This window comes from Stegodyphus dumicola, chromosome 7, assembly GCF_044657685.1.
Source record: "Stegodyphus dumicola isolate Sdum_Otavi_A_Nest chromosome 7, ASM4465768v1".
In the NCBI taxonomy this organism is placed as follows: Eukaryota; Metazoa; Arthropoda; class Arachnida; order Araneae; family Eresidae; genus Stegodyphus; species Stegodyphus dumicola.
Genome location: NC_140774.1, coordinates 162,235,774 through 162,246,952, shown reverse-complemented (window position 1 = coordinate 162,246,952; position 11,179 = coordinate 162,235,774). Strand labels below are relative to the sequence as shown.

Here is an 11,179-nt window from a genome sequence, read left to right as displayed (position 1 = left end):
TTGGTTATCATGATGCACACTAGAGGGAGCGACATTAGCTCGAGAAAGTTTAGCGATAGGAAAAATCGAGTTTTGAATTTTTTTGGAAATACTATGTTTTAAAACTTTTTTGTATTTTTTAATTATATATATATATATATATTAATTTTATCACACATAAATGCGACACTAAAGCAAAAAGCGGAAAGGAAAGATTTTACAGGTTAATATGCTCATTGGCATATGGCACAAATCATAGTGAAGTAAAGATTAAATTTTCGCGACGAAATATCCAGGCAGAAATTTATTTCTGCGGGCATGATGTGAATAAATAGCGAACAGATTGATAAGAATGCAGAGGCGGCCACTTTTTAGTAATATTGGACTAGGAAATATGGTAGAGCAATTACATGACAGTACGTCCTTCATGGGCCGGGCCCTGGAACTGAGATGAAAGGGGCGTGCCTATGCCTTTTAGCTGGAGGATAGATGCCGTACTCGTGTCCGATGATGGAGCGAGGTCTTTTCTGCTAGCTGCGAGTAGGCTGGTAACTGTTGAAGTGCACGGTGATCAATCTGTTCAATTTTAAGGAATAAATTTAATGAAAACATCTATGGGTTTAATGTTGAGATCTGAATGAATCACATCAGTGCGGGCATAATAGGCTGCATTAAGGACTTAAACGCAGGGTCTTACTTTGAAAGCCTTGAAGTTTTTTTATGTGTGTTTTTGCAGCTGTACCCCAAATGATGCAAGCATACAAAAATATTGGTCGAATGATGGAAGTGTAGAGAAGAGCTTTGTTTTTAATTGACAAAGGGCTCTTTTGGCCTAGAATGGGGTGAAGTTGAGTTCTGACGTTCTTCGCTGGTGACTATGAGTAGATAGAAAATACCACTTTGGGGCCATGTGGCGCTGTGGTGCTGGGACTGTGTCGTCCTAGGACTGTGATGACATCACCAACCCCGGGCGTGTTGCATCCTGTTCGTGACGTCATCACAGACGTCAGTCGCAAGTATGTTTGTGTTATAATCCGGTTTCATGTACATGTTTATCGATTGACGTAGAACTCCCCGCTGCTCTGATGTCATACTAAATCCGCAACTTGATTGCAGCATGCAGATACATGTTAGAACTTCTAGAACATTCTATTTAGTTCAGCAATGCCCGCTAGAGGGCAGTAGTGTCCCCTTGACGCTTTTTGATTGCTTCTCGTGGATCCTGACCAAGACCTATATAGAGAGACGCTGGACCCTTTCATATCATTTCTGTTCGTGCTGTATGCTTCGCTCCTGCTTCCGCCCTTCCTGTTTGAATCAAGACGTCTTATTCGAAGTAAGTATTTTATCGTATATCTTTTTCGCGTTTGTATTTATAATTCAATGTTAATATTTAGTCTATTTTTATTAGATGTTAATATCTATTTACTTTTTATTAGATAATAATATTTAGTTTATTTTCTATAACTGTTAATATTTGGTTTATTTTTATTAGATGTTCATACTTACTTTTATAATTTCTTTTTCTTTTAGATTTTTCCTTGTGATTATTTTAGTTGAATCTATTTCGTTTTAACGTAAGTCATTAATTTTCGATACCTCTTTTACATTAATTTTTATTTTGTGTTTTTCACTATTATTTATAGATTACATTCTAGCAAAATATGTTACCTAATGTAAAATTTTCATTAAATATTTTCTAATTTAAAGGTACTGTTATGTTTTCATGTGAATATTACCCGATCGCGCATTTCTTAAATTACCTGTATGCGCTTTCATGTCAATATTATTCCTTTGATTAAATTGATCATTTACCCTTTGCATTCTTTCTATTTAACGTTGCAATATATTTTTAATGAGTTTGTTTTCATTTTTACTAATATAAGTAGGTTTATTTTAAGCTAATACTATTATTTTAACTTTCCTGGACTTGTTTAATATTTTTTCATGAACAGTCGAATTTTTTCTTTGTTTTTTTCAGATGGAACATACATCTGGGGCTATGCTTTTAAATAACGAGGCTGCTCAACCACAAGCCAACGTAAGTATTTTTCTTTTTTTAAAAAAAATTGTATGTTCGAGAATTTTTTAGTTATAATACTTAATTTTGTACTCTTATATATTTAGATGGATGCTAAATATGTTTTCGAACATGAAGACATGCCTTTGGACGATCAAACGATTGCTATTATGGATTTTGGTGACCTTACATCATCCCAGCTGGATTCGCTTTTTGTTGACACCCCAAATTTAACTTGCCTGGAATGTAATAAAACCTTCGCACACGAAAGAAGCATGACAAGGCATATCAATGTACAACATTCAACTGCCAAAAATATTTGCGTCATCTGCAAGAAGGAGTTTTCCCGCAGGGATAGTTTAATGAGACATATGAAAATGCATTCAGAACCCCAGAAATCCATACCATCTCGCTCAGTGAAACGAGCAGCTCCCCCCGCCACCATGCCTGCCCCTAAACGACCGAGGCAAGAGCGTCCACCATGCCTTGGTTCGTTTGCTACGGAAATCATTTATCCCAGTGAAGACACCAAGAATGACTTACAAGTATTTTTAGAGTCATCAAGAACTGAAGTTGCGGGAAAGATTCAGGAAACTGCCGCACGTCACCAAGGTATCAAATGGTACTTGAATGCTTGTGTGAAGATAGTGAGAAAAGTGTCAGAGACCGAGGAGGAGACATGCACCCCTTACTTTCGGTCCAGATGCAGCACTACGCTCACAGGAGAAATGCCCGACATGCAGGCAGGTATTGAGAAGGTAAGAAAATTTATTTTATTTGAACTTTAATTTATTTTAAAATGTGTGTAAAATTAGTAATACTCATGAAATGTTTACAGGTACTAGATTCCTTGGACAAATTTCTGAAAAAAGGTTCAGGATGGGTTTTAGTTTCCGTGCAATACCTTGAGCTCAATACCGCTGTCTACAAACCCCTGGCGGCATCTTCTTACATACCTCTGCCAAAAGTCTTAGCTAGTAAAATGGCTGTTCTCAATATCCAGAATGAGGACCACAGGTGTCTCGTCTGGAATGTGTTAGCAGCTCTTCACCCCATCGAAGGTCATGGGGAACATGCATATAGAGTATCTCATTACAAGCCCTATGAAAGAGAAATAAACGTGGATGGCTTGTCTTTTCCCACCCCCATTCACCAACTGGACAAGTTTGAAAAAATGAACAACCTGTCGATCAACGTGTTTGGTTGGGGAAACAATGAAATTTTGCCTCTTCGAATCACCAAGAGTAGAAACGGTAATTTATCCTTTTTTTATAACCTTTTTAACAGATATTTTTTTCGTAAATTTTATTGAATGATATTTTTCTCTTTTGCAGGTGATCGTCATATCAATCTGCTGCTCATTTCCGATGAGGAAAAGAGACATTATTGTCTCATTAAAAACATGTCTCGTCTTCTTGCAGGACTTACGAAAGATCGGCATGAAAAATTTTATTGTAATTACTGCCTTCACCGATTCACGAAGAAAGAGACTCTCGACGCTCATGTAGAAGACTGTCGAGTGCATGGAGCACAAAAAATTAAAATGCCGGAAAATAAATGGTTAAAATTCGACAAGCACCAGTTTCAACTACCCATTCCATATATAGTTTATGCCGACTTCGAATCCATTTTAGTAAAGCAAGCTACCTGCCTACCAGATCCTTCGAAGTCATCAACCACCTCTGTAGCCAACCATCTTCCTTGTGGATACAGTTACGTGATCGTGGGACCCGACGGTTCATTTTATCGGGAACCTCAAGTATATAGAGGGACAGACGCTGTCAACGCCTATGATTTTCCCCCAAGAAAATCAATGGGCCTACGAATCTGCCTCTGAATGTCATATCTGTGAGAAGCCATTGAATGGAGATAAGGTAAGTATTATTCGAATATTATAACTTCATTCAGTAATATGCATTATAATAATGTGTTTTTAAAACAAATTTTTCATTTTTTAGGTGCGGGACCATTGTCATCTTACATTAGTCTACAGAGGAGCAGCTCATAATGGATGCAACATCAATTTCAAATTTGCAAATTTTCTACCCGTGGTCTTTCATAATCTGAAGGGATATGATTCTCACCTCCTGATGCAAGCGGTGGGAAAATTCAAAGACGAAGAGATTAAGTGTATTCCGCAGAATTGAGAAAAATTCATCTCTGTTTCTTTGGGTCGTCTACGCTTCATCGATTCTCTACAATTTCTGAATGCTTCTTTAGAAAAGCTCGCGGCTAATTTGGAACCCCAACAATTTCAACTCGCAAGAACCTATTTTCGGGAAAAAACAGATCTGATGCTTCGAAAAGGTAACCAGAATTTCTATAACTTTTTATATTCTACCCTTATGAGTACTTAGACTCGTTTGAGCGATTTAATGAGCCGCACCTCCACCTCTCTCTGCCTTCTACAGCCATTTAACAGAGAGTGATATCAACGATGAGGATTACGAACATGCGAACAGAGTCTGAGAAGATTTCGGATTACGTCATCTAGGAGACTACCACGACCTCTATGTAAAAAGTGATGTTTTGCTTCTGGCGGATATTTTTCAAAACTTCAGACGACTATGTCTTGATTTTTACAAACTGGATCCGGCACATGTTTACACAGCAACTGCTCTAGCCTGGCAAGCTGCTCTACGTATGTCCGACGTCCAACTGGAGTTACTCACCGATCCTGATATGTATCTCTTTATAGAAAAGGGCATTTGAGGTGGTATCGCTATGATTTCACATCGCTTCAGCGAAGCCAATAATAAATATATGGAAAATTATGACCCAACGAAGCCATCATCTTATATTATGTATTTGTATGCCAATAACCTTTACGGGTAAGTATCCTTTCCAAATGTTTAGATATAATATTTTCTCTATTATTTACATGTGATATTCATTATTTTTATTATATCTTTTTAGATGGGCCATGAGTCAAGCTTTACCAACCCATGACTTCAAGTGGCATGATCTTCATGGAGATAGCTGACGATCCGGAAGAAGGATGTATCCTTGAAGTTGATCTGGAGTATCCAAGGGAACTTCACGATGATCATTCGGACTATCCTCTTGCCCCCGAACAATTCGTCGGGACTCCTGATATGTGGTCACCTTACACGCGAGACCTGGCAACTAAATTCCAAATCCCACCGAGTAGTTCTACCAAATTGGTGCCAAATCTACGACATAAGCATCGGTACGTGATACATTACCGAAATCTGAAGCAATGTTTCACTGGGGCTTCACGTGACCAAGATCCATCGAGTGCTAACGTTCAAACAATCTCCTTGGCTTGCAACATACATTGAATTCAACATTAGGCAACGTAAACTGGCTAAATCTTCATTCGAAAAAGATTTGTTTAAACTCTTAAACAATTCAGTTTTAGGAAAGACGATGGAAAATCTCAGAAAACGTACCTGCATTGACCTGGTTCATCGAGAGAAACAAGCCAAGAAGTTAGTCGCTGTTCCAACATTTCATTCCTTCAAGATCATCACCGACGATCTGGCAGCCATTGAGCGACGGAAAACCACCTTGGTTCTGAATCGTCCTATCTATGTAGGCTTCAGCATCTTGGATTTATCAAAAACGTTGATGTATCAATTTCATTATGGATATATCAAGAAAACATATGCATCAAAGGCCCGTTTATTATTCACAGACACCGACAGTCTGTGTTACGAAATAGAAACTGATGATATTTTTCAAGACATAAGCAACAATCTGAACTTATTCGATACCTCAAATTACCCAGAAAATCATCCCCTCTACAGCCTTACCAATAAAAAGACGATCGGTAAAATGAAAGATGAACTATCTGGACAAATTGCCCAAGAATTTGTTGGACTCAAGCCAAAAATGTACAGCCTACTGAGTAACTCTACTGAGAAAAAAACTGCTAAGGGCGTATCGAAAACCATCCTTAAAAGACAGATTCGTCATGGGGACTACGTTAACTGTCTTTTACAAGAACAACGCGAACTTGCGCATGCGCAACGTATTGCTAGCCACAGTCATCAGATAAAGACTGTGGCCTACACGAAAGCTACTTTGTGTCCTTTCGATACAAAACGGCACATTTTGGACGATGGAATATCGTCCTATGCATACGGACATTATGCCATATAATTTTAGTTTGAATAATTTTGTCTCAAAATTCTGTGTACATTCAATCAAAATTCTAAAAGTAATTTATTGTGGAAATTTATGATGTAAATAAGTGTAATGATATGTCTTCAAACTTTAATAAATGTTTATTTAAATATATTATTTCTTGTTTTGTACTTTAAAAAACCAAGTCTTCAGTAAAGAGAGGATTCTCTGAATCTTTTAAAAAAATGCTTAACACGTTAGAATATTTTAATCAAGTTACAGTAATTAATCTGGCAAGTTAGAAAAATTAATTTTAGTTTTATCAAAAAATGGAAAGTTAGAAAAATTAAAAATCTGGTGGAACAGCTATAAATAGAATTGTTTTTCGAATAAGAATTTAGTTAAGATGGAATTGTTGAAATTAAAGCATCCTTTCACGATGTTAGCTGCTGGTCCTATTGGCAGCGGAAAAACCATGTTTATTAAAAAATTAATGGACCACCAAATGATCACTCCTTTTCCTCCTAAAATTATTTGGTGCTATGGTGCTTATCAAAGTCTTTACGATGAGATGAATCATATTGAATTTTGTGATGGTTTGCCTGAAAACATCCACACTTTATCAAATTCTGTGATTATTATTGATGATCTTATGTCGGAACTCGGAAATGATATAAGATTGACTAAGTTATTTACCAAAGGATCTCATCATCGAAATCTTAGTGTTATTTTCATTGTACAAAATTTGTTTCATAAAGGTATTCGAGAAATGTCTTTGAATGCTAATTATTTAGTGCTCTTTAAAAATACAAGAGACAAGTCTCAAATTATGCATCTGGGAAGGCAGTTATATCCAGTAAAGAACAAGTTTTTTCAAAAAGTGTATCAGGATGCTACATGTAAACCTTACAGTTATTTATTGGTTGATCTCAGTGGTGATCGACTTTGAAGGCTTCCAACATTCTTCAAGACAGTTTGTTATTAAAGAACTTGCAGCTTTTGCTGTAGGGGACCCAAAGTATCGTGGCAGATGGACTTTTCAACCCCCCTGTTCCTTTGAAGATTTCAGCAAGAAAACACAACTCACGTTTTCGTGGGTATCTCGGAATATACATCATATGGACTCGACATATGGAGAAATGTCATATGCAGATTTAAATTTAGTCCTTCAGATGCTGTTTCGTTCATTTACAAAATATATGTCAAAGTCTGGAAAAAAAGAAATATTTTCAAAATCATACCAGAAAAGAAGTGATTAATTTGGAGGATGTAAACTGTCCCCGTTTTTGTGACTTACCTTCCGGAGAAATAGTATGCCCTTATTTGCATGTAGAACTTTTCACACTGTGCTGTTCAAAAAGCCGCCGCTTATGCACGCTTCGTAGAGACTCTATAAAAGCCCAACACTTTTTTCTTTCCTATCATTCGTGTATAAAATGTCGAACTGTTCGCTGCACCAATTAGAGCAACTGAAACTCATCTCGAAAATAAATTTTCAAGTGATTTGTTTCGCAAGTGCCCCAATAGTGTCATAAAAACTGTGTGTGAGTGTGCCTTAAACTTGCTTCGAGGTCATCTTGCCGTTTCCTCCAAGCGAAAGGCTCAATTAGCGCCTTATAAACGAAGTTTACGAAAACTTGCGAACAAAATGTACCTCTTTATAAGAAAAGAAGACTGCTTGTACAAAAAGGGGAAGGTTTTCTAAGTGTTCTCTTACCTGCGGCTATTTCTGTCATTAGTTCTCTTATTCATGGAGTTCAGTAAAAAACTTCTCATCGTACCAGAAGAAAGACGACAAACGGTGGAACATCTTACCGAAGTGGATGAGAAAATTGATCGAATTTTAAAGAAAAAAGACCTTGATGAAAGTGAAAAAGCAGCTTTGTATCTACAAGTACTCCAGAAATATATTACCTATCAATTACCACCCCCCGTTGAAAAAACAGAGAAACCTATGGAAAAGAAAGAAGAAACTTTGGTGAAGAAAGAAGGAATTCCAACGGAAGATCCATTTGAGAAAAATGTTGTGAATGTGGCTCCTTTAAAATACAAGTCTCAAGCAAAACACATTTATCATCATGTAAAGAAACATATTTCAGATGGAGGTGAACTCATTTATCGGGATCAGGTCGTTCCAGGGACTCATGTTGTGACACTCATCAATCATTTTTTAACAAATAAGAAAAAACCAGTTGTTGGACAAAATGAATTTTATGCTGTGTTAAAAGAATTAGGTTTACCTACTATGTATGATGTTCATAACAAATTAAATGTCATGTATGCTCGAAGAAATGCATGGATTAGATATTAAATAAAACAATGTTAACTTGATATATGTGTCTTTATTGTGTTCTTAGGAATAAGATACTTTTCCGAACTAAAAAATAATTATGAAAAAAAAAATAAATAAAATAAAAAATAAAAATATTTTTTCTAAGACGGAAAAAGTTTTATTTACAATTTTTAAGATGAAAAACTTCATTTTTTTTTTTTTTTTTTTTTTAAGTCGAAAAAAATTCATTTAGATTTTTTCAAGTCGAAAAAAATTCATTTAGATTTTTTTAGGTCGAAAATGTTTCACTTTAATTTTTTTAGGGAGAAAAATCTCCACTTTTATTTTGTCTATGGGAAAACCCATGTTAAATTCAAAATGTAAGGGGAAAAATTTACACTTTGATTTTGAAAATTCGAAAAAAATTCATTTAGATATTTTTAGGGCGAAAAAATTTCACTTTAATTTTTGTAGGTCGAAAAGTGATATTTGCGTTTTTCTTCATATGAAAAAGTTTCATTATTTAAAACTCAATATGCTTTTATATAAGTTGAAAAAATTTATTCAGTCAGAAAAATATAACAGAGAAGAAAAAAATACATTTCAAATATTTTATTGTTTAAAAATCATTCTTACACCATAAGTTTTTTTCACAAATTGATGCATGTTAAAATCACTCATTTTACATAAATTTTCAATAATGGCGTACATAGATTGGCCTTGGCTTCGTTTCAGTACATAATAAATGCAGTATGCTCCACATACATTAGAAGTTACACTCTGTAATGGAATATTATTCCATTTTACATTTGAACAGTGGAATCCATAAACATCTGGAGATTGTCCGTAAGAATCAGAAAATTCTAATTCTTCATCTTGAAAAAAGGCTACCCAATGCGCTCCGGGTTCTGTGGACTTGTCTGTATTCACAACGATGGCTGATCTTCTAATTAAGGGAGGTATTTTATCAGCTGGATAAACTCCTCGAAAGACAGCTGCTGCTTCACGAGATAAAATGTCTTGTATAATACGACCATCCATCAGTTAAAGTCAAAAATGATATTCCTTGATTTATTAATTTCAATCACGTTATCAAATTCTGCAAAGATAATCACACACACAGTTTGCTCGAGAGGTTGGCTGAACTTTAACTCAATCCGTAGATTAGAATGCTTAATGAGATTCATATGCTCTCCATCACAAAGGTCTGGTGATAATTCGAAACCAAATAACACGTTACCTTGTAAATAGTCTTCTCTTGAGATAAAAATGCCTTTATCGTGCTGGGGTTTATTGAAAAACAGGCTATGATAAGCTCGAATATAATTGTTGTTATCAAAATTTGGTTCCAGTGGATTGTGAGGCACAGGCTGTCCGTTGACGTACACTCCAATGAAATTCAGGTAATAATGTTTAAACTCAAATGGTAACTTGGCAAAATTTCCGTGAAAAGCGTCATTATCGACACATCCAATTACAATTCTTTGAGGCATCAGGCCAACAAAAACATTGTCTTGTATCAAAGACATGCTATTTTGGGGAATGGAATAGACTTTACATAATACTCTATTAATAGGATACTTGGCATTACTCTTCTCTAATGCTTTGGCATGACCTAGGATAACTCCAGGGCTCACACGCACTTTTCTCACGAAAAGAGATACATGTTCTAAAACCACTTTATGACCTGCTTTTCCTTGCAAACAAAACTCTGGCTTGCTTCTGATAAGAGTTAATTTAACATCCACCATATTTAATAAAAGCCTTTCTTGATGAAATAAATCAAAATGAATGCCACCAATCATATCAACAGTATAACTCAGTTTGAAAAAGGAAGATCGCTTCTCTAGATCTTTGTCATACATTTCAGCTGTCAATTTTGAAGTTTTACTATCATAGCCGTGATTGAGCAAAGTTTCAATGTAAGCTCTATAGGGGTATGTGTTACTAGAAGAAGACACCAGTCGTTCGTTTAATGTGACATCCACCTGAGAAAATAAAGAATGCAGGAACAAATTTACTGGGCCGATGCTAGCATCTTTATCCAGAGGTGAACCATCCGTTTTTATTATTTTTGCTCTCACGTAGGGTTGTGTTTGTGACAGGTCAATATAATCTTCTCCGCTGCCTGAAATATGGAATTCTACGGGACCTCCGTCAAATACATTAGATAGAGGATGAAACTGAACCCATTGACCGCTTTGAATCGCCGTTTGAGTTCCAGGTAAATGAAAAAGTTCTAATTCGGATTTAACACACTCAGGGGAATCTTTCATGATAAAAGCCATTATGAATTGAAAATATCACGTCTTCTCTTCTTCGCAGCTTTCGGAGAAATGAAGTGTTTTGACTGTTTTCGCTTCCTTTTATACTTGCCACTACCAACCATGGTCTGGGCTTTACGAATAGCTTTTGCCGCTAATACTTTTCCCGCCTCTCTGGCTCTTTGTTTAGCAGCAGACTTAAGGTTTTCACCTGCCAACACATCATTTGCGATGAGAGCTCCGGTGCGCAAAGCTTCTTTCCCCACCATTTTGGCTCCTTTCACAAACAAAGGCATGGCAGTGCGAAATAGACTGCGAAAAAATCCCCCGAGACCATAGCCCTTTTGATAGGATTGGCCTTGATAATAAGAAAGTCCAGAGCCGGTTTGATAATGATTTTCATAATTTTGAGTAAAACATTCATATGGTACGAGCATCTTGATGTCTTTTTTACAAATAAAACTTTTCCTCTTCTGTTGTCATATTTATAGGATTTGTCGTCTTCGGAAATGAAGCACAAGAATTAACTTACCCCTCTCAAAAGGAACGAATGTA

At 36.1% G+C, this 11,179-nt stretch overlaps 1 protein-coding gene across 1 annotated transcript; it reads right to left on the bottom strand.

The window, feature by feature from the left end:
• Positions 1-9,400: 9,400 nt before the first annotated feature.
• Positions 9,401-10,648, bottom strand: LOC118204380 (uncharacterized protein F54H12.2-like). Its single transcript, XM_035376707.2, has one exon. The coding sequence runs from the start codon at positions 10,646-10,648 to the stop codon at positions 9,401-9,403; it is 1,248 nt and encodes a 415-aa protein (XP_035232598.2).
• Positions 10,649-11,179: the final 531 nt, after the last annotated feature.

Excerpts from the sequence above, each read along its gene's own strand:
- LOC118204380 (XM_035376707.2), bottom strand. The coding sequence starts at position 10,648 with ATGGCTTTTATCATGAAAGATTCCCCTGAGTGTGTTAAATCCGAATTA.